Genomic DNA, 24,420 nt, shown 5'->3' on the forward strand with positions numbered 1-24,420 from the left:
AGGAAGGACAATTCCATTCTTCTTTATATTTGTGTACGAGAAATTACATTAAACAATCTTGAATCTCCTTGTCTCAGTATGGCCTATTTCCCCTTCAATACACCTCTGATTCTTTCATCACAAGTACCCTGCGGAGTACCATACAGTAACAGAAAACCTACCAGCCCATCTTTGTAAGTTTCAAGGAAATAGGAGCACCTAGCAGAAATTTACATAGTTACAGGCAGAATGTGCAAATTCCACATAGACAGCAAGTGAGACCAGAGTTAAATCTGCTGGGAGATAACAGTACCACAGTAATGCTTTTGAACTTCTGTAATTCTCAAACTAAACTGCTGGTAAATCTGTACAAGCAGATGGACAGTGTAATAATATACAGTAAGTGAAGTGTTTGTTTAGTGACCTTCTCCCTCTAGACATAATCCAGTAAATCGACCGAAGTTAGATGCCACAGTCCATTTTTGGAACATCAAATGCAGCAAGTGTTTAACCGGTTAACGCTACAACATTCATATCATGCAGAACTAATAAGCATTTGTGAGCAGAATACAGCATAATTAACACCTTAATTAACTCTTCAATACAAGAGTGGAGTGCTAGTTTGGTGTGTCTTGTTAACATAAAAACACCAGCAACTTTGATGTATGTTGCTTGAATTTCCAGCATCTGCAGAATTCCTGTTGTTCACATGATATACATCCTCAGTTTCCTCACTTGCAGACCACAGCCAGTTCAGATTGGCAGCAATGTCTCCTCCACAATCTCCGTCAGCATAGGTGCACCATAGGGCTGTGTGTTTAGCCCCCTGCTCGACTTGTTTTGCACTTATGAGTGTGTGGCTAGCAGATAGGAGGGAGATTGAAAATATGGCTAAGTGGTGCCACAACAACAATCTCTCACTCAATGTCAGCAAGACCGAGGAGCTGATTATTGACCAGGAGGAGAAAACCGGAGGTCCATGAGCCAGTCCTCATCGAGGGATCAGAGTGGAGAGTGCCAGCAACTTTAAATTCCTCACTGTTATCATTTCAGAGGACCTGTCCTGGGCCTGGCACGTAGGTGCAATTACAAAGAAAACACAGCAGCACCTCTACTCCTTAGAAGTTTGCGAAGATTTGGCATGACATCTAAAACTTTGGCAAACTCCTATAGATATGCAGTGGAGAGTATATTGACTGGCTACATCACAGCCTGGTATGGAAACACCAATGCCCTTGAATAGAAAATCCTACAAAAAGTAGTGGATACAGCCCAGTCCATCTCGAATAAAGCACTCCCCACCATTGAGCACATCTACAAGGAATGCTGTTACAGGAAAGTGGCAACCCTCATCAGGGACCTCCACCACTCTTCTCGATGCTGACATCAAAAAGCTGGTACAGGAACCTGAGGATGCATACCATGAGGTTCAGGAACAGTTATTATGCCCTCAACATCAGGGTCTTGAAACAGAGGGGATAAATTCACTCAATCTCACTTGCCCCATCACTGAACTGTTCCCACAACTTTCAAGGACTCATCATCTCATGATTTCACTATTTATTACTTGTTTATTATTAATGTTTCTTTTTCTTCTTTTGTATTTGCAGTTTGTTGTCTTTTGCACATTGGTTGTCCACCCTGATGGGTGTGATCTTTCATTGATTCTATTATGGTTATTAGATTTATTGAGTATGCCCACAAGGAAATGAATCATGGGGTTGTATATGGTGATATATATGTACTTTTATTATAAAATTACTTTGACCTTTTAATTTTAGCTTTTCAGAATGGTTATTCTAACAGTTACAGTCATGTTTGATAACCAATCTGAACTATTTTTAGGTATATATCAAACTTTATGGAGAAGATGGTGTTTCTGAAACTAGAGAGTTATACCACTCTGAGAAGCAATTATTTGAGAGGAATTCGAGATACACATTTATAATGAGGTACTACATGTAAGAGGTGAACTGGACCAAAATACTTCTTTGTATTCAGCTCATTAGGTGATTTAAAGTAAATGAGTTTAAATCCTTTGCTTATTTGGTGCCTGTGTGTTAAGTGATGCCTTGCATTTTTATAACACATTTTCAGCACATTCACAACCCTTCCCAATCTATCGGCCAATGGGAACATCAATTAAGCATAACAACAGACCAAATAAGTACATTCTATTTCATATGATGGTGTGATGCTTTCAATCGCCTGAAGGAATACTGTCTATCATAATGGTCATGATAAAAATGAGCCTTTCTACTGATGCTAAAAGAATTCTATGTTATGGATGATAAATTTGCTAATATTTACTTATCCCTCCATAAATCCTGTTCGACCTGCTTACATCCCTGTTATTAATCCTCCCCATGGCCTATTTTCTTTGAATTACTTTGATTGTAGATTTATTCACTTCCTTCATGATATACTTTTAAACTCTCGTCTTGTGAACTGTTTGTGATATAAAAGATATAAATCAATAAAGGCAATCACTTCCAGATAATTAATTAACCTTTAGACGCCACAGTTTTTGAGATCCAAGTATTTTATGACCTTGTTTGTCTGTCCCGGGAAATTTGGATGGAAATTACCTTGACAGTCCTTTTAGTTTCTTCTAGTTTTTGCAGAATAGCTTTCTATATAGCCCCCTCGCTCTCTTTTCATACAGTAGCTTGGAAAGGTGTTATTTACCTTATCTATTTTATGCTTATCTGCTTAACTTATACAGTGCCTATAAAAAGTATTCACCCCCCCTTGGAAGTTTTCATATTTTATTGTTTTACAACATTGAATCACAATGAATTTAATTTGACTTTTTTGACACTGATCAACAGAAAAAGACTCTTCCGTGTCAAAGGCAGCAATTACAGCCTCATGTCTGTGTGGATAGGTCTCTATCAGCTTTGCATATCTGGACACTGCAATTTTTCCCATTCTTCTCTACGAAGCTGCTCAAGCTCTGTCAGATTGCATGGGGAGCATGAGTGAACAGCCCTTTTCAAGTCCAGCCACAAATTCTCAATTGGATTGAGGTCTGGACTCTGATTTGGCCACTCCAGGACATTAGCATTGTTGTTCTTAAACCAATACTGTGTAGTTTTCGTTTTAAGCTTGGGGTCATTGTCTTGCTGGAAAACAAATCTTCTCCCAAAATGCAGTTCTCTTGCAGACTGCATCAGGTTTTCCTCCAGGATTTCCCTGTATTATGCTGCATTTATTTTACCCTCCACCTTCACAAACCTTCCAGGGCCTGCTGCAGTGAAGCACCTCCACAGCATGATGCAGCCACCACCATGCTTCACAGAAAGGATGGTGTGTTTTTGATGATGTGTGGTGCTTGGCTTACGCTAAACATTGTGTTTAGTCTGATGGTCAAAAATCTCAATTTAGGTTTCATCAGACCATAGAACCTTCTTCCAGCTGACTTCAGAGTCTCCCACATGCCTTCTGGCAAACCCTAGCTGAGATTTCATGTGTTTTTTTTTCAACAATGACTTTCTCTTTGCTACTCTCCCAAAAAGCTGCAACTGGTGAAGCACCGGGACAAAAGTTGCTGTATGTGCAGTCTCTCCCATCTCAGCCACTGAGGCTTGTAACTCCTCCAGAGTTGTCATAGATCGCTTGATGGCCTTCCTCACTAGTCCCCTTCTTGCACGGTCTCTCAGTTTTTGAGGACAGACTGCTCGAGGCAGATTTACGGCTGTGCCACATTTTTTCTATTTCTTGATGATTGACTTAACTGTACTCCAAGGGATAGTCAGTGACTTGGAAATTTTCTTGTATTCATTTCCTGACTTGTGCTTTCCAATAACCTTCTCTCAGAGTTGCTTGGAGTGTTCTTTTATTTTCATAGTGTAGTTTTTTGCTAGGTTACTGACTCACCAGCAGTTGGACCTTCCAGATACAGTTGTATTTTTACTACAGTCAGTTGAAACACCTTGACTACACAGGACTCCAAAACAAGATCTCCATTTAACCGATTATGTGACTTCTAAAACCAATTGGCTACACCAGTGATGATTTGGTGTGTCATATCAAAGGGGAGGGAGGAATGAATACTTATGCAATCAATTATTTTGTGTTTTACATTTGTGATTAATTTCAATCACTTTGTAGAGAACTACAAAGCTGCTATTGTGCCTCCCGTCTCCCCTTCCCCCACTACCACTCTGCAACCCCGTCTCCCTCAGATCCCATCGTCAGCTCCTGGGCCCTCAGAGGCTCCATCTTCCTCTCACCCCAACCCTCCCCTCTCCATTGACACCCCCAGCCTCCCCCGTCCCCCCTCTGATCCCAGCTCTCATCCGTGCCGGGTCTTTACCATCCCCTCCGACCTTCAACTGCCTGAGGCAGAACGCTCTGTCCTCAGTAAGGGCCTCACCTTTGTTCCCCTTCGCTCACACCTCAGCGAGTTCCGCGTTCACCATGATGCGGAACTCTTCTTCCGCCGTCTCCGTCTCCGAGCCTATTTCTTCGGCAAGGACTCTTCCACCCCCACCGATGACCCCTTCTCCTGTCTTCAACCCTCCTCCTCTTCATGGACACCCCGCTCTGGTCTTCTGCCTGCTCTGGATCTCTTTATCACTAACTGCCGACGGGACCTCAACCGTCTCGACTTCACCGCACCTTGTCCCCATTCCAACCTTACTCCTTCCGAACGCTCTGCTCTCCACTCATTCCACACTAATCCTAACCTTACTATTAAACCTGCCGATAAGTGGGTGCTGTAGTAGTCTGGCATACTGACCTCTACCTTGCCGAGGCACAGCGACAACTCGCGGATACCTCCTTTTATTTACCCCTCAATTGTGACCCCACTAAGGAGCACCAGGCCATTGTCTCCCACACCATCACCGACTTTATCCGCTCAGTGGATCTCCCATCCACTGCTATCAATCTTATAGTTCCCACACCCCGCACTTCCAGTTTCTACCTCCTACCCAAGATCCACAAACCTGCCTGTCCTGGCAGACCTTTTGTCTCAGCTTGCTCCTGCCCCACCGAACTCGTTTCTGCATACCTCGACACGGTTTTATCACCCCTTGTTCAATCCCTTCCGACCTATGTTCGTGACACTTCTCATGCTCTTAAACTTTTCGATGATTTTAAGTTCCCTGGCCCCCACCGCTTTATTTTCACCATGGATGTCCAGTCCCTGTATACTTCCATACCCCATCAGGAAGGTCTCAAAGCTCTCCGCTTCTTTTTGGATTCCAGACCCAATCAGTTCCCCTCTACCACCACTCTGCTCCGTCTAGCGGAATTAGTCCTTACTCTTAATAATTTCTCCTCTGGCTCCTCCCACTTCCTCCAAACTAAAGGTGTAGCTATGGGCACCCGTATGGGTCCTAGCTCTGCCTGCCTTTTTGTTGGGTTTGTGGAACAATCTATGTTCCATACCTATTCTGGTATCTGTCCCCCACTTTTCCTTCACTATATCGACGACTGCATTGGCGCTGCTTCCCGCACGCATGCTGAGCTCGTTGACTTCATTAACTTTCCCTCCAACTTTCACTCTGCCCTCAAGTTTACCTGGTCCATTTCTGACACCTCCCTCCCCTTTCTAGATCTTTCTGTCTCTATCTCTGGAGACAGCTTATCTACTGATGTCTACTATAAGCCTACTGACTCTCACAGCTATCTGGACTATTCCTCTTCTCACCCTGTCTCTTGCAAAAATGCCATCCCCTTCTCGCAATTCCTCCGTCTCCGCTGCATCTGCTCTCAGGATGAGGCTTTTCATTCCAGGACGAGGGAGATGTCCTCCTTTTTTAAAGAACGGGGCTTCCCTTCCTCCACCATCAACTCTGCTCTCAAACGCATCTCCCCCATTTCATGCACATCTGCTCTCACTCCATCCTCCCGTCACCCCACTAGGAATAGGGTTCCCCTGGTCCTCACCTATCACCTCACCAGCCTCCGGGTCCAACATATTATTCTCCGTAACTGCTGCCACCTCCAATGGGATCCCACCACTATGCACATCTTTCCCTCCCCCCATCTCTCTGCTTTCCACAGGGATCGCTCCCTATGCAACTCCCTTGTCCATTCATCCCCTCCATCCCTCCCCACTGATCTCCCTCCTGGTACTTATCCTTGTAAGCGGAACAAGTGCTACACATGCCCTTACACTTCCTCCCTTACCACCATTCAGGGCCCCAGACAGTCCTTCCAGGTGAGGCGACACTTCACCTGTGAGTCGGCTGGGGTGATATACTGCGTCCGGTGCTCCGGATGTGGCCTTCTATATATTGGCGAGACCCGACGCAGACTGGGAGATCGTTTTGCTGAACACCTACGCTCTGTCCGCCAGAGAAAGCAGTATCTCCCAGTGGCCACACATTTTAATACCCGTCCCATTCCCATTCTGATATGTCTATCCACGGCCTCCTCTACTGTAAAGATGAAGCCACACTCAAGTTGGAGGAACAACACTTATATTCCGTCTGGGTAGCCTCCAACCTGATGGTATGAACATTGACTTCTCTAACTTCCGCTAATGCCCCACCTCCCCCTCGTACCCCATCCGTTATTTATTTACACATTCTTTCTCTCTCTCTCCTTTTTCTCCCTCTGTCCCTCTGACTATACCCCTTGCCCATCCTCTGGGTTCCCCCCCCCCTTTTCCTTCTCCCTGGGCCTCCTGTCCCATGATCCTTTCATATCCCTTTTCCAATCACCTGTCCAGCTCTTGGCTCCATCCCTCCCCCTCCTCCTATCATTTTGGATCTCCCCCTCCCACTTTCAAATCTCTTACTAGCTCTTCCTTCAGTTAGTCCTGACGAAGGGCCTCGGCTCGTAATGTCAACTGTACCTCTTCCTAGAGATGCTGCCTGGCCTGCTGCGTTCACCAGCAACTTTGTTGTGTGTTGCTTGAATTTCCAGCATCTGCAGAATTCCTCGTGTTTACACGTAGAGAACTATTTTCACTTTGAGACAAAAGAACCTTTTACTGTTGATCAGTGTCAAACTAAATTCATTGTGATTCAATGTTGTAAAACAATAAAGCATGAAAACTTCCGGGGGCGGGGGGGGTGGGGTGAATACTTTTTAGAGTCACTGAATAGTTTGTGACAAATGTCATTATAGCTTAAGAAATAGTAGATGGAGTTGACCAGATCAAAGCCAATCTGAACTTGGCATTTTCTGCCTCACACTCATTAAACAGTATTACATAGAGTCTGTCACGGCCTTGAATAAACTCAATGATTTGCCCTCCGCAGCTCTGTGGGTAGAGAATCCTATAAATTCATAATCTATAATCTAAAGATTCATAACTTCATTTCTGTCTTACATTTGCAACACCCTGTTCTGACACTTTGTACCTTTCCCTGAGTTTTCTCCCCATGATTGGAAACATCCTTTCAGCATCAGTATCATCAGAGTGTCTCAGAAACATGCATCTTTCATTGAGGTCTTCCTAGTACAGGGTTTCCCAACTGTTTTCAAGCCATGGACTGATCTAGCAGATTGCCTTCAGCATCAGCAATACCATTCAGTGTTCTTCATTTCTCAATATGTTTTCCTTGGGGCTTACCTGGCCTACCTGTGGAAGACTAGGCATATGGACATAATTTGGTGCCTTGACAGTTCCTGCTCCAAAACAGAAGTATAATTGCATTTCATGATTGTTTACTGATTCTGACATGCAGCATTGTTAATATTTATGCTATAACTAATATATTCCTTAAAAATTTTATTTGTTTCACCATATTTTTAACACTCCTTTCCTTATAAATTCCTGCATGATGGAAGTGGTCTACTGATTGCACTTTCTCCTCTGGAGACAGCACAGAGGTCAAGGGTACCTCGCTTTGTTTTATCCTGGCCCCTTACTGTAAATCACTTTGCTTCACAAATTACCAGAGGTTTTGGGATTAAACTGTTAAGTGTAAATTAAGATAAAATTGTTGCATTTACTTAAGAAAGATATATATTTTTTTTAAATAGCAACCAACTTTTGTCCTACATTCTCTAAGCATTGTTTAAATGAAAATTGTGCCTGACTAGAGTTTTACGTTCCATGAAAGTAGTTAAAAATCTTTCTTAGTGTTCCAGATAACCTTGGTCCAATTTGGAAGGTTCATCTTTGGCACAATAACGGTGGTTACTCTCCTAGCTGGTATGTTACCTCTGTGATTGTTAAGGACATGCTAATTGGTACGTGCTGGTTCTTTCCTGCTGAATGCTGGCTTGCGGCAGATGAAGGAGATGGAAAAGTAGAACGAGAACTGGTCTCACTCATCCATGCACCTGGCTTTAAGAAAGTAATGTATTATTTTTCTAAGATAACTATCAATGTTAACATGTATTGACCTTGCAAATTAAGAATGAAACTTTTGGCTGAATGCATGTTTTGTGACACGAGTGAATTTAATTAAGACGTAGGAACCTTTGGATTTTAACAAATTGTGACATTGCTGATGGTGTGGCAACTCCGAAATTTGAGTGCTGACTGATCCTAATCATAATGCAGTAAAGTCTTAAGCTAGGGTATGCGTTTAATATTCTGGCAACAAATTTCATACACAGCTGAAACTGCTACGATTTTGCTATAAACCATCTTTCAGCTGATGGTTCAAGGACCAGTGGCGATTAATTTAAAGCAGGGGTTCCCAACCTTTTTTATGCCATGGACCAATTTTACTCGGCAAGGGGTTGGTAACCCCTGATTTAAAGTGAGAACAAGCAGATACAGAGGAGATGTGAGGAAAAGCGTTTTTTATATTAAGAGTGATGGTGATCTGGAGCTAATGGATTGAAGGAAATTGAGCCATTCAGAGTTTTAAAAGGGGAATCAAAAAAGCACTAGAGAAATAATTAACTTTGTGGCTGTGGGTAACAGCAGGAGGAATGGACTGCATAGATTCTTCTCATGGGAGTTGTCATGGATGTATCTGGCCAAGTGTGTTCCTTTGTGCTGTGACAACTTCTTAATTCAACCCACAGTCGCTCTTCTATATGTCAAAATCATTGACAATCTAAAGACAAGTTTCATATTTTGTAACTGTTTAAAATGATGCATTTTTGTTCTCTGCACTAATTTTGTATTTCATAAGCTTTGTACAGTCAATGAATTTTCGAGATAATTATACTATGAAAGGTCACAGCTTTAAAAATGTTGAGACATTTAAAAGGGAAAAGGTCATGCATAAATATTGTATTCTGTGCTTTGTATATGCAAAATGCCACATGCTGCAAAACCTGATTTATGTTCTCTGTGAAACAGATTTTATTAAAACATTTAATGGTTTCAATTAATGAGATATTCTTGTTTTTTACAGCTTCTCTATAGTAAACTAACTGAGTATCTGGAAGACTATCACATGTGGGGATCGGTATACAGTCGCCCATCCTATAGCTCTTTTACACATACTCAACGCCTCAGCATCTGCCTTTGCCTTCTGTTGGGTTATATGTGTCTCAATGCTGTGCTGACCAGCATCAAGAACGAGGAGGTGAAATATCTTAGCTAACTTCAATATTCATCTTGCTTTCAAAATTATGATCATGCTGTGCGTTACTATCAGGTGATGTAGTTATATTTTGAAAATGGTGATGAAGCTCTACTTTTGGGTTGATCAAAGTCTTTGGAGTCCAATTCAGACCTTTACTAGTCTGATGAATATTCTGATCAAATTGTAAGCTAAGGTAAAAGTTCATCTTCTGGTGCCTGTATCGCTCGGGGTATTGAGTAAAAATACTGGAATGTCATGGGAAGTATAGAAGTTTGATAAGTCCAACTTGGAGTATTTTGTGCATTTCTCATTTACAGGAAAGATGTGGAGGCTTGGAAAGAACCAGGATGTTGCATAGTTTGGAGAGTATTGGTTACGCGGAGAGATGGGACAATCTTAGATTGTTTTGTCTGGACAATCTGAGAGGCAATACTGAGAGAAGTACAGTCGGCCCTCCTTATCTGCGAGTTCTGCATGCGCGAATTCAAAGCCACGAATCGAGAAAACCCGGAAGTGCTCTTCCAGCACTTGTTGTTTGAGCATGTACAGACTTTTTTTTCTTGTCAATGCAGTATAACAATTATTTACACAGCATTTACATTGTATTAGGTATTATAAGTAATCTAGGGATGATTTAAAGTATACAGGAGGATGTGTGTGGGTTATCCTGGTTCAGGATCGAAAAAAACCCAGAAGTTCTCTTACTAAGTAAGTCGGAATAGGTACATCCGGTATTACTTAGCGTCAGTTAGTCAAACCTTTGTCTTAGTATATAGAATATATTTTACCTTTCTATGCATATAAAACCCTTAAGAAACACATGTTTCAGCGCCGGGCTCGGGAACGGAAGTTCCCAAGTTCGATCCAGTGACAGACCGCTCCCGAGTGCATTCTCTATCCATGCCGGGTTGATGTGAAGGATCAAAAACCCAAAACCCCAAAATCCAATAATTAAACCATTGCATTGCTTAGTGATAATTGTAGCTTTCATCAGGGCGGGGCCTTTCTCACTTTATCCTTTAAAATTGTTCAGATCATTGACCGAATGTAGCCTAACGTTTTTCCAATGACTGGTGGGGTTTCACCTCTTTCCGAGCGCTTTATTATTTCCACTTTATTTTAAATCGCGATCGTGATTATTTTCGTGAACAGAGACACTGCGGATTCAGAGCTCTGCCGCTGGGTCCTCATGTCCACTGCACTGAGACAGGTTAAATAAGGTCCCGGGTTCCACTGGGTCCTAAGGTCCACTGCCTTGTGACAGGTTGAATAAAGGACTTGAGGATCCGCGTTTTTTGATATACACGAGGGGTCCCAGAACCAATCAGTCGCGGATAAGGAGGGTCGACTGTATATAAAATTATGAGAAGCATAAATAGGGTAGAAAGTCAGAATCTTTTCCTAGGGTGGAAATGTCAAACACTAGAGGGCATTAGTTTAAAGTGAGAAGGGAAATTTTTGAAAGAGGTCTATAAGGTAGGGTTTTTACACCAGAGTGCCTGGAATGCACTGACGGGAAGTGGTGGAACCAGTTATGATAGCAAGGTTCAAGAGGCATTTAGACAGGCACATGAGCAGGCAAGGAGTAGAGGAATACAGATATGTTCAGGCAGATGAGATTAATTTGGTGTCATTGTTGCTGCTGAAGGAACTGTTCTTATGTTGTACTGAACAATGTACAGTGTTCTAATACTAAACGTAAAATGAAGCAGAAACTTGATTCCACTGAAATCAATGGAGCTGAATCTTGGAAGTGAACTAAGTCAGTTGCATTTATCCTGCAATACAGATGCTGCCACTATATTGCAGGTTTAATGGAAGTGATTGATGCTGAATTCCAGTAAGTTTTTTTATTCTTTAGTTTTTATTTCAATGTTTTCTATATTTTTCTTGAAGATATACTATTTTTGTGTCTTTTCCATTTATCTGCATGTTCTTTGTGATCGTTTTTTTTTCCTCTTTTCCTTTCTCTACACCGAATGATTACTGCTGTATTCCATTAGAGCCTGAAATGAATTAGGATGTATAAAACATAGAACAGAACAGTACCATGTGGGAACAAACCCTTTAACTCACCACGTCTGCACTGGCCATGAAGCCAATCTAAGCCAATTCCATCTGGCTGCACATGGTCCAGATTCCCCAATGAACAGTGATAGTACAACACCAACACTATCCTGTGGTCTTGTGCTGCTCCTGAATAAAGGCAGATTGAATGGTTATGACCAATGTCTATGTTGCTTTACCTTTATCTTTTCTCCATAACTTAACCATTTTATCTTCACATCCTGTTCTTCCTTTCTGTGAACAAATGCAAAGTAATAGCACAATTATTAATCTAATATAACTGTTCAGTCAGGTTATCTGCATTTACCTGACAATTTCTCTTTGGCTCCATAATAGGTTTATTTTTGTCCTCCATCCTATAATTGTCTCATGAATGATTCTTATATTGTTAAATATTTCTTTTCATTTCCAGTACACTGCTGAATTGGGTCTCATTGATGTCTCAGCTGCCTCCTTAGTTACTGGCTTGATTACCACTATAGTAGTTCTGCCAATTGTATTGTTACTATCGTTGCTATTCAGATTTAGCAAGGTGAGATTATGCATTGTTTTAAACCTGTATCTTTCATTGTTTAAGGGTATAATAATGGTTTCACCATTTTGATTTAGAGGCAAACTGCACTGCAATTTGTATCAGATTCCAGATTTTCGTAGAATCTCCAAAATTTGCCTCGTGATGAGACGAAGGGCAAGGTTTAGAGTGTTTTCTTAATCTGCTGCATTAATATATGGGCCATATTTTCTGATTTATACCGCTGCTAATGACAGATGTACCCTCAATTCATGGGGAAGTCTTGAAGTCCGATGCAGATGTTGTCCTAACCAACACCTGCCCTGTTACCAGTGCAACTGGTTCCCCTACTTAGCGCTAGTCAGCTCCTCAGCAAGTCCAACCAGGCAGTGTGAATGTTCACAGGCTTTCTCCTTCTCAGCCTGGGAAATCTGTATGTGGAAGAGTCCCATTAAAACAGACAGAAAAATATCACCTTACTTTTGGAAGGAGGGCAAATTGAGCAATTTTTGTTCAGTTAATTATGTTAATTTTAAATCAGTGATTCCCAAACTTTTTTGGGTTCTTGCCCCCTTGGCTACTAGACTACATCCCCAGTGCCCCTTCTCTCTTTCCGGCCATTACATTAAAACTATAAAGAATTTTGATTAATGATGCACAGTGAAAGAAAACAAGGACTGCAGATTCAAAGCAGTGAGAAATAATTATAAAATTATTCAAATCTATTTACAGCAACAGCTAAAATTATTTTAAAATTTAATTATAGTAAAAACAATTTTCATCAACAATTTTAGAGCAATTTATACAGTACATTAGTAATCCAACTATTTACTACTTTAAAAACGCAAACAACAGGAATTCTGCAGATGCTGGAAATTCAAGCAACACACATAAACTTTTATGTGTGTTGTTTGTTATTTACTACTTTATTGTTTTTTCACCTTTCAATGAGATGGATGGGCTTGGTGCAGTCATATCAGTTTCTCAACATCTGGCTGAATGTCAATCAGAGGGAGGCCTAGATCTCCACGTTCAGTAACTTGAAGTCTATTTTGTTGCTTTGAAAGAAGTTGGGTGACTGCATTGAAACCATGCTCCACTAAGTATGATGTTGGAAATGAAATTAAGAACATCTTGACCTTTTTCCACAGTGCAAGATAGCGTTCCGAGTTTTCTTTCTGCAGCCAAATGTCTCGATATGATTTTTTTTTAACATCAGGTCAAAGTCAATTTGTAGCGAGGTCAGTTCTTCCTCCATTCTTCCTGTTAATTCCTCATTACAGGTGCTCAGCAATGGGTTTATTACCCAATCTTGAATTTGGATCAAGGGAAATCTCTCTTCCATGTCTTTGTGCAGCTCTCCTAGTAGGCACAGTATTCTTGAAGATCATCATATGGTATTTTTTCGATCTCTTCCAACTCAGAGAGGCTCAGAAATTGGAAAAGGTTGCAATGGCTAATGGTGCACTTTAGGGTTAACTTGAACAGAAATATGGTGATGACTGATTTGACTTTAATAAGATCCACATTATGTCCTTGCATTTGAAGATTAAATTCATTAAACTTTATGAATAATTCTGACAAATAAACCATGTCATACTTAATATTCTTGAGTTGATTACTCAATGAAGCATTTTTCAGAGAACTTTATCACAGTTTCAAAAAGTGCATAAAAGCATCTCATAGAAACATAGAAAATAGGTGCAGGAGTAGGCCATTTGGCCCTTCGAGCCTGCACCGCCATTCAGTATGATCATGGCTGATCATCCAACTCAGAACCCTGTACCGGCCTTCCCTCCATACCCCCGATCCCTTTAGCCACAAGGGCCATATCTAACTCCCTCTTAAATATAGCCAATGAACTGGCCTCAACTGTTCCCTGTGGCAGAGAATTCCACAGATTCACCACTCTCTGTGTGAAGAAGTTTTTCCTAATCTCGGTCCTAAAAGGCTTCCCCTTTATCCTTAAACTGTGACCCCTCGTTCTGGACTTCCCCAATATCGGGAACAATCTTCCTGCATCTAGCCTGTCCAATCCCTTTAGAATTTTATACGTTTCAATCAGATCCCCCCTCAATCTTCTAAATTCCAACGAGTACAAGCCTAGTTCATCCAGTCTTTCTTCATATGAAAGTCCTGCCATCCCAGGAATCAATCTGGTGAACCTTCTTTGTACTCCCTCTATGGCAAGAATGTCTTTCCTCAGATTAGGGGACCAAAACTGCACACAATACTCCAGGTGTGGTCTCACCGAGGCCTTGTACAACTGCAGTAGTACCTCCCTGCTCCTGTACTCGAATCCTCTTGCTATGAATGCCAGCATACCATTCGCCTTTTTCACCGCCTGCTGTACCTGCATGCCCACTTTCAATGACTGGTGTACAATGACACCCAGGTCTCGTTGCACCTCCCCTTTTCCTAATCGGCCACCATTCAGATAATAATCTGTTTTCCTGTTCTTGCCACCAAAGTGGATAACTTCACATTTATCCACATTAAATTGCATGATCCACATTAATCTGCAGGCTGTTTCCTTTGAGAGCCACGTGACTTCTGTGTGCAACAGCAAGTGTTCAAACTATTCGTCATTCTCAAAACAGACTTGTCAAAATAGTTGGGAATTGAGGACATTGGACTTGATTTTATTTACCACTGTGATAACGGTATCTAATGATTAGTGCAGCTGATCACTTAGATGTTTTTGTGACAAGATTTCTGTGAATTACACAGTTTTGCAGCAAAATCAATCATGATCAAGGATTTTATTTGGGAACAATGCCAAATTTGTGGGCAGGGTCGGCTTTTAAAAATGGCAATAAAAATTGCAGAAACTCTACACTGAACTAACTTCCATTTTTATTCCTACTAGTTATCAAATTGTGCTGGTGAAAGGTTTTAGAACAGTTAGAAACTTAATTCAAATGTGTGATTCACCTTTTGATATGTTTTCTTTAACTTAGGTCAAATTACTGCAGGAAACTTCTACTGAAGAGCAATACGGGACCACAAGAGAATCCAATATATATTCCATTGAAGGTAACAAGAAATTAGTATTATATTCGAGTGATCAACAAAGATATTAATTGTCCCAAGGAAAAAAGAGTGAGAAGTGTCCTAGATATTGAATGATGTGCAACACAAGAAAGAGGGAATTTCACACTATACCAACAAAGAACTTATTTTGAATGTTTAAATAATCTTTGTTGCAAGATACATCTTCAGCTAATCGAGATGTTCTCTTATTCTCAGATAGTACAATTGCATCCTTCCTGTCCTGGCAGAGCTTACAACAGTGGGCCCAGGAGGCATGGAGAAAAAAGTATGAGGTAAGAACTAAGTTTCAGATGGATCCTGACAGTTCTGCTCAAGTTAATTAAAGAATAGTAACTTATATATACAAAGCAACACACATAAAAGTTGCTGGTGAACGCAGCAGGCCAGGCAGCATGTATAGGAAGTGGTGCAGTCGACGTTTCGGGCCGAGACCCTTCGTCAGGACTAACTGAAAGAAGAGCTAGTAAGAGATTTGAGAGGGGGAGGGGGAGGGGAGGGGGAGATCCAAAATGATAGGAGAAGACAGGAGGGGGAGGGATAGAGCCGAGAGCTGGACAGGTGATAGGCAAAAGGGATATGAGAGGATCATGGGACAGGAGGCCCGGGGAGAAAGACAAGGGGGGGGGACCCAAAGGATGGGCAAGAGGTATACTCAGAGGGACAGAGGGAGAAAAAGGAGAGTGAGAGAAAGAATGTGTGCATAAAAATGAGTAACAGATGGGGTACGAGGGGGAGGTGGGGCCTTAGCAGAAGTTAGAGAAGTCGATGTTCATGCCATCAGGTTGGAGGCTACCCAGGGAATATAAGGTGTTGTTCCTCCAACCTGAGTGTGACTTCATCTTTACAGTAGAGGAGGCCGTGGATAGACATATCAGAATGGGAACGGGATGTGGAATTAAAATGTGTGGCCACTGGGAGATCCTGCTTTCTCTGGCGGACAGAGTGTAGGTGTTCAGCGAAATGGTCTCCCAGTCTGCGTTGGGTTTCGCCAATATATAGAAGGCCACATCAGGAGCACCGGACGCAGTATATCACCCCAGCCGACTCACAGGTGAAGTGTCGCCTCACCTGGAAGGACTGTCTGGGGCCCTGAATGGTGGTGAGGGAGGACATGTAGGGGCATGTCTAGCACTTGTTCCACTTGCAAGGATAAGTGCCAGGTGGGGAGGGATGGGGGGACGAATGGAGAAGGGAGTCGCATAGGGAGCGATCCCTGTGGAAAGCAGAGGGGTGGGGAGGGAAAGATGTGCTTAGTGATGGGATCCCGTTGGAGGTGGCGGAAGTTACGGAGAATAATATGTTAGACCCGGAGGCTGGTGGGATGGTAGGTGAGGACAAGGGGAACCCTATTCGTAGTGGGGTGGCGGGAGGATGGAGTGAGAGCAGATGTGCGTGAAATGGGAGAGATGCGTTTGAGAGCAGAGTTGATGGTGGAGGAAGGGAAGCCCCTTTCTTTAAAAAAGGAGGACATCTTCTTCGTCCTGGAATGAAAAGCATCATCCTGAGAGCAGATGCAGCTGAGACGGAGGAATTATGAGAAGGGGATGGCGTTTTTGCAAGAGACAGGGTGAGAAGAGGAATAGTCCAGATAGCTGTGAGAGTCCGAAGCGATTTTAATTTTGTAGAATATTTACAAAATCATAGATAAGGTTAATGCTAGCAGGCATTTTTCACGGAAGTTGGGTGAGAATAGAACTAGTGGTCTCAGCTTAAGTGTGAAAGGTGAAATATTTAAGAGAACCTGAGGAGGGACTTCTTCACCCGGAGGCTGGTGCGAGTATGGGGCAAGCTGCAATGGAAGTGGTGGGTGCAGGTCTGAATGAAACATTTAAATTCGGATAGGTACATGGATGGGAGGAGTATGGAGAGCTATGGTCAGCTGCAGTCAATGGGAGTAGGTGGAATAACAGCTTGGCACAGACTAGATTGGCTGAAAGGCCAGTTTATGTGTTGTCATGCTCTCTGATTCTATTTCAAGTAGATTCACAAAAATATTTCCGAACAAAATCTTATCACCAAGCTGTAGAGGTAGTAATTGGGCCAGCATTTCCAGCAACAACAGGCTGCCGGTGGTCACAACCCTCACACTCACTGTGTCACGTTTACCTTGAGATCTCACTTGCCCTCCATACCATGCACTGCACACTGCACACTGCATATGAACATAAGATAAGAAGCAGAAGCAAGTGTTGGTTATTTGCCCCATGAATCTGCTCTGCCATTCTGTACAACCACCACTGATCTTACTTTGGTGCCATTTCCCCGAACTATCCCCAAGTCCCTGGATTGCTTAATATCCTTAGATCTATCAAGCTCCATCTTGAATACTTTATACTTTATACTTTATTGTCGCCAAACAATTGATACTAGAACATACAATCATCACAGCGATATTTGATTCTGCGCTTCCCGCTCCCTGGATTACAAATCAATAGTAAATATTAAAAATTTAAATTATAAATCATAAATAGAAAATAGAAAAATGGAAAGTAAGGTAGTGCAAAAAAACCGAGAGGCAGGTCCGGATATTTGGAAGGTACAGCCCAGATCTGAGTTAGGATCCGTTCAGCAGTCTTATCACAGTTGGAAAGAAGCCGTTCCCAAATCTAGCCCTACGAGTCTTCAAGCTCCAGAGCCTCGACATCCCTTGGTTGGAGAATTCAAAAGGTTCACCATCACTAGACGCATAAACTTCTCATCACAGCCTGATCTGCCGATCCTTTATTTTGAAAGTGTGAGCAGTGCCTCCAGGCATCAAAACACTTCAGTTTAGCCCTTGTATTCAGAAACATTGAAAAGGGTAAAAATAAGTATTAAAAATTAATCCAAGAATGGAAAAATCTATTTTTATTTGAGAATTAAAACACAGAAACAAGTGCAATCAGTTAAGGAGTAAATTAATTAAGCAAATTGTAGATCGCGCGATTTATATTTTAGAACATTCTATATCTGCTGAGGAGTTATCAGAAGTCCTTCTCTCCGCAAGACCACTCGGAAGCAACCAAACTCATATGTAGGATAATTTTGCCAGCACCACCAAAGTAAAAGCTCCAGTTTCAAATTAAAAATTTATTATCAAAGTAGTTATATGTTACAACATAGTACCTTGAGATTCATATTCTTGCAGGCATTTATAGGAAAATAAAGAAATACAATAGAATTTACAAAAACCTATACATAAACAAAGACTGACAAACAACGTGCAGAAGAAGACAAGTTGTGCAAATTAAAAATAATATTGAGAACATGGGTTACTAAGAAGTTCTTGAAAGTGAGTCTGTAGGTTGTAGATTCAGTTCAAGGGTTGTGGTGAGTGAAGGTATCCGTGCTGGCTCAGGAGCCTGATTGTTGCAGGGTAATAACTATTTCTGAACCTGGCAGTGTGGGACCCTAAGGCTTTCTGTACCTGCTGCACCCTCGCAGTAGTGAGAAGAGACCATGCCCTGGATGCCGGTGCTGGGGGTCTTTGTTGAGGGATGCTGCTTCCTTGTGGCAGCACTCCATGTGAATGTGCTCAATGGTCAGGAGCGCTTTGACTGAATTGTATCCACCAATTTCTGTAGTATTTTCTGTTCCTGGTCATTGCTGTTTCCATAACTGGCCAGTTAGAATACGCTCCACTATGCCTCCATAGAAGTTTGTCAAAGTTTTTGGTGACACTTCTTTGTGATTGCACTTACGTGATGGCCTTAAGACGGGTCCTCTGATATGATAAATCCAAGGGTTTTTAATGGTACTGACTATCTTCACCTTAATAATATTGAATAAAGGACCTATGGCTTCTTCCTCCTGTTGTTGATAATGCGCTCTGTGGTTTTGCTGATATTGTGTGAGAGGCTGTTTGGCACCATTCAACCCTAGGTTTTCAATCTCCCTTCTATATTCGTTGCCATCTTTGATTCAGCCAACAACATTGGAGCTGTACTTAGCCACACAATCATAAGTATAAAATGAGTAAAACACTGCTCTATTGTGTACCTGTGTTGACGCTAGTGTTGAATGCTGAGTTGTAGTCAGTGATGAGCATTTTGATGTACAGTTGGCCCTCCTTATCCGCGAGTTCCACATGCGCGAATTCAACCAACCGCGAATTGAGAAAACCCGGAAGTGCTCTTCCAGCACTTGCTGTTCGAGCATGTTCAGACTTATATTTCTTGTCATTATTCCCTAAACAATGCAGTATAACAACTATTTTACGTAGCATTTACATTGTATTAGATATTAAAAGTAATCTAGAGATGATTTAAAGTACTGTATATGGGAGGATGTGCTTAGGTTACCGTGGATTGGGATCGAAAAAAAAACGAAGTTCTCTTACTAAGTTGGAACAGGTACATCCAGTATTATTTAGCATCAGGTAGTCAAATGTTTATCTTAGTATATAGTATATACTTTACCTTTCTGTGCATATAAAATACTTAAGAAAGGTATATTTCAGTGCCAGGCTCGGGAACGGATGTTCCCAAGTTTGATCCCGTGACAGATCATTCCCGGGTTCGATCCAGTGACAGAGCGCTCCCAAGCGCATTCTCGATCCGTGCCGGGTTGATGTGAAGGATCAAAAACCCAGAACCCCAAAACCCAATAATTAAACCACTGCGTTGCTTAGTAATAATTGTAGCTTTCATCGGGGCAGGGCCTTTCTCACTTTATCCTTTAAAATGGTTCTGATCATTGATCGACTGTAGCCTAACGCTTCTCCAATGACTGATGGCGTTTCACCTCTTTCCGATTGCTTTATTATTTGCACTTCATTTTAAATCGCGATCGTGATTATTTTCGTGAACAGAAACACTGCGGATTCAGAGCTCCGCCACCGGGTCCTAATGCCCACCACACTGAGACTGGTTAAATAAGGTCCGGGGTTCTGCTGGGTCCTAAGGTCCACTGCATTGAGACAGGTTGAATAAGGGACTTGAGCATCCGCGTTTGTTGGTATCCGCGAGGAGTCCTGGAACCGATCCCTTGCGGATAAGGAGGGCCGACTGTATGCACCTTCATTGTCCAGGTGTTCCACAGCTGAGTGACGGGTCAGTGAGATGCCACCTACTGTTGTCCTATTGTAACAGTAGGTAGATTGGAGTGGATTCAGGACACTTCTCAGACGGGAATTGACCAACCTTTCGATGTGCTTCATTACAGTGGATCTAAGTGCTACAGGATGATAATCATTGAGGCAGGTTCCCACATTCTTCTTAGGCATTAATTACAGCCTGCTTGAAGCTGGTGGGTATCTCATGGGGCTGAAGTGAGAGGTTGAAGATGAATGAAAACGCTGCAGCCAGTTCATTAGCACAGGTCCTCAGTACTTGGCCAGTAACACCATCTGTAGCAGATGCTTTCGATGGATTCACCCTCCAGAAGGATGCTCTCATGTCAGCTTCAGAAAATGAGATTACAGGGTCATTGAGGCCTGTGGGGGTTGGTGTTCTATCAATCAAAGTGAGTACAAAACGCATTGAATTCATCTCAAAAACTAAATCAAGGAGATCTGGGCCAGGTTTAGAATGGATATGCTCTTAGGGCCTAGGTGACTGAAGAAATGGCTGCCGAAGGTAGAGTAATAAAAATGAACAATACAGTTAACAGTCAAAGACATAAAAAACACTGGTATTAATACAGCACAGATCATGTATGATTGTAAAGCAGGAGAATGTTACAAACTTAGAGAACTGTGAGGCTAGACAGGATCTGAAATTAAAGATGACATTAATTAAATGATTTCTCTGTAGCTTTGTGTTTGCCTTTCCACAGCGAGGTATATTGGGCTCTCATGCTCCCAGTGTTCGTTCAGTGCACTACAGCGATGGAAGCAATAAGAAGGGTGGAACTTGCTCATCTGAAGGCAGCTCAAGTGGATTTGAGGATTGCAGTTCACGGGAAAATGCCAGGCCAGAACCAAAGGTCTCAAAACATAGCTCCAGCGACCTACGATCAGATTATTCATCAGGTGAAAATAGATCAAGAATTTACATATTGAGCATTGTAGCTTTTCCTTAGAATGCAGACAAAACTAATAATACTGCAGAAACTGCATCTAAATATTACTGTTGACTAAAAAAATAATAATCCCATAGAAATTGATCTTCACTTGTTAAATTAACATTGATCTTTAATACTACGTGTATTCCATGCATGGTTTTATTTGGAACATTTGTATTTCCCACTGCTCCAATTGCCTTCCTCTAAAATAGAGAACCAGCTTTGGGAGAGTTGTGGCCAAATTGAATACCTCTCAGCTTATCCTGAATTATTCTTCATAGATAATCAGAGGCAACCTGCATTCTCAAGTAGATGATTCTGAGTATAATCTTTAAATCCTCTTTCTTTTTGTTAATATCTCTAGAACACAGCAGTTTGTTTGAACAACCTGTGGCAAATAAAACCAGACATTTACTCCCATCTTGGTGCTGTTATCTGGCATGGACCATCTGCCTCTTGACTACCTTGGCGTGTGCGTTGGTAACAAGTGTGTTGGGACTGCGGTAAGGAGGACTGGATGCTGCATTACCAATTGCTTTTTTTTTAAAGCAGAAACTTGATTTGTTTTGAATTATAATCATGAATATTGAAACAATTTGTCTTATCAATTTCAGGTTTGGACCAACCAAATCTATATTGTGGTTACATTCGCTGTTTTTTTCTCTCCTGTACTGTGTCTTTGTCATCCAGCCTATTGCAGTAAGTGATGCGAAATTCAGTGTTTAATTATGTAGCTGCTTCACTTTGCTTCTACAATGGAAAAACCTGACAGAGGATGTGCAAAAGGTAGCACTATCACACTCAGAATCATTCTAAGTGCTTCTTAGCACATCCTGCATGAACACAATTTAGCCTCATACTGGTTCAAACATTAAATCAGCTCATTGCTACTGCGTACCTTATCCATTTATCACAATTTAAACTAAATTTGGTAAATTACATGGCAGAGTGGATATCTACACTACAGATGACCACGCTGGATTGCTCCTATCATCGGTGAAGACAATTCTCAAATGATGTATTTAGTAGCCATTTTTTCATCTGCATACTGGAAAAGAATCCTTACAGAGGAAAGCATTTATTCCAAAGTTGAAATTTGTACTAATAAATCATTTGGCACATCTGCAAGCAGGAATGCACAGTTCACTGACTGTTCAAATTCCTTTTCAGATTTTCTGTATGGCAGCTGTAGTCGCACTGAAAAACAAAGATTGTATTGACTTTTACATCGGCTACATTGATTCAAATACTTCATCAGATGTCTACAAGCAATGGAATTCTGAACCTGGTTTTCTTTCAGAGAGCTGTCCCACTGATACCCATTACAATCCATACTCTGACCCAATGGATCTTGACAGGGTAAAAAAAAATCTATTTTACACACAAACTATTTTGCACAATTAATTTTACTTGTATCTGTTTTTTTTTGGTAATTCTTATAAAATTTTAAAAGTTTTGGAAATTTTTCTTCTGGTTATTCACTAATGGCTCTTGGTGGATAGTATGATATTTGTATGTAAGATAAAGAGAGGATCAAGCATTGACCCCATGGTAAGTAGCCATCAGTATTCACTGCCAAGAATCCCACATAAGAGACATCTGGAGGGAAGCTGTTCTCTTGAAACAATCACACATGAGGAGAGGAGAGAATTATTTAATAATTTCAACATTGTGCCATAGTTTATTGATTCATTGAGCACTTTATATGAGTGTTGGCGAAGTGAAAAGATGAGAATATTTATCAAACTTTAAGAGTTCACTTCATTCTACTTTATATTTAAAATTGTGCCCGGGGAGCTTCCCATTTTCTTATGAAACTACAAAAGGACTTTGGTAAAGATTAACTATTTTCCCATTTATGATTGATTAGATAAAAAGAGCATGGTTTAAATGTAGAAGATACTTATAACAATACTGAAAAAGAAACAGCATATAATTTTCACCATGATGTCATCCTGAGTGTATCATTGAGCCCAAATTAACATAATTGCACTGCAAATAACATTGTCTCATTGTACTTTTCCCTGTACCTCCTCCAGGGTACTTAAGGAGGTGGCTCTGGAAATTGTGGACGCATTGGTAATCATTTTCCAATGTTCTATAGATTCCAGAACAGTTCCTGTGGATTGGAGGGTAGCTAATGTTATCCCATTTTTTAAGAAAGGAGGGAGAGAGAAAACAGGCAATTATAGACCAGTTAGTCTAACATCAGTGGTGGGGAAGATGCTGGAGTCAATTATAAAAGATGAAATAACGGCATATTTGGATAGCAGTAGCAGGATAGCTGAAATCATGCTTGACTAATCTCCTGGAATTTTTTGAGGATGTAACTATGAAAATTGACTTGGGAAAACCAGTGGGTATAGTGTACCTGGACTTTCAGAAAGCCTTTGATAAAGTCCCACATATGAGATTAGTGGGCAAAATTAGAGCACATGGTATTGGGGGTAAGGTACTGACATGGATAGAAAATTGGTTGACAGACAGGAAACAAAGAGTAGGGATTAATGGGTCCTTTTCAGAATGGCAGGCAGTGACTAGTGGGGTACTGCAAGGCTCGGTGCTGGGACTGCAGCTATTTACAAAATACATTAATGATTTAGATGAAGGGATTAAAAGTAACATTTGCAAATTTGCAGATGACACAAAGCTGGGTGATAGTGTGAAATGTGAGGAGGATGTTATGAGAATGCAGAGTGACTTGGACAGGTTGGGTGAGTGGTCAGATGCATGGCAGATGCAGTTTAATGTGGATAAATGTGAGGTTATCCACTTTGGTGGCAAGAATGGGAAGGCAGATTACCATCTGAATAGTGTCAAGTTAGGAAAAGGGGAAGTACCACGAGATCTGAGTGTCCTTGTTCATCGGTCACTGAAAGAAAGCATACAGGTAGAGCAGGCAGTGAAGAAAGCTAATGGCATGTTGGCCTTCGTAACAAGGGTAGTTGAGTATAGGAGCAAAGAGGTTCTTCTGCAGTTGTACAAGGCCCTGGTGAGACCCCACCTGGAGTATTGTGTGCAGTTGTGGTCTCCAAATTTGAGGAAGGACATTCTTGCTATGGAGGGGGTGCAGCGTAGGTTCACTGGGTTAATTCCAGGGATGGTGGGAATGTCATATGTTGAAAGATTAGAGCGACTGGGCTTGTATACACTGGAATTTAGAAGGATGAGAGGGGATCTGATTGAAACATATAAAATTATTAAGGGATTGGACACGCTAGAGGCGGGAAACATGTTCCCAATGTTAGGGGAGTCCAGAACCAGAGGCCACAGTTTAAGGATAAAGGGTAGACCATTTAGAACAGAGTTGAGGAAAAACTTTTTCACACAGAGGGTTGTGGATCTGTAGAATGCTGTGCCTCAGAAGGCAGT

General features: G+C 41.5%; 1 protein-coding gene across 3 annotated transcripts in view; it reads left to right on the plus strand.

Moving 5' to 3' along the window:
• LOC134344346 (polycystin-1-like protein 1) overlaps positions 1 to 24,420 on the plus strand; it is a 241,095-nt gene that overhangs the window by 164,229 nt on the left and 52,446 nt on the right. For all 3 annotated transcript variants that reach the window (XM_063043975.1, XM_063043977.1, XM_063043976.1), the window contains 10 exons: positions 1,825 to 1,931; positions 8,027 to 8,243; positions 9,261 to 9,434; positions 11,914 to 12,033; positions 14,973 to 15,048; positions 15,262 to 15,338; positions 20,821 to 21,016; positions 21,413 to 21,551; positions 21,663 to 21,747; positions 22,219 to 22,407. In XM_063043975.1, coding sequence (XP_062900045.1) covers positions 1,825 to 1,931; positions 8,027 to 8,243; positions 9,261 to 9,434; positions 11,914 to 12,033; positions 14,973 to 15,048; positions 15,262 to 15,338; positions 20,821 to 21,016; positions 21,413 to 21,551; positions 21,663 to 21,747; positions 22,219 to 22,407 — 1,380 coding nt within the window. The remainder of the gene's footprint in view (positions 1 to 1,824; positions 1,932 to 8,026; positions 8,244 to 9,260; positions 9,435 to 11,913; positions 12,034 to 14,972; positions 15,049 to 15,261; positions 15,339 to 20,820; positions 21,017 to 21,412; positions 21,552 to 21,662; positions 21,748 to 22,218; positions 22,408 to 24,420) is intronic.

Source organism: Mobula hypostoma, chromosome 3, assembly GCF_963921235.1.
Source record: "Mobula hypostoma chromosome 3, sMobHyp1.1, whole genome shotgun sequence".
Classification (NCBI taxonomy): Eukaryota; Metazoa; Chordata; class Chondrichthyes; order Myliobatiformes; family Myliobatidae; genus Mobula; species Mobula hypostoma.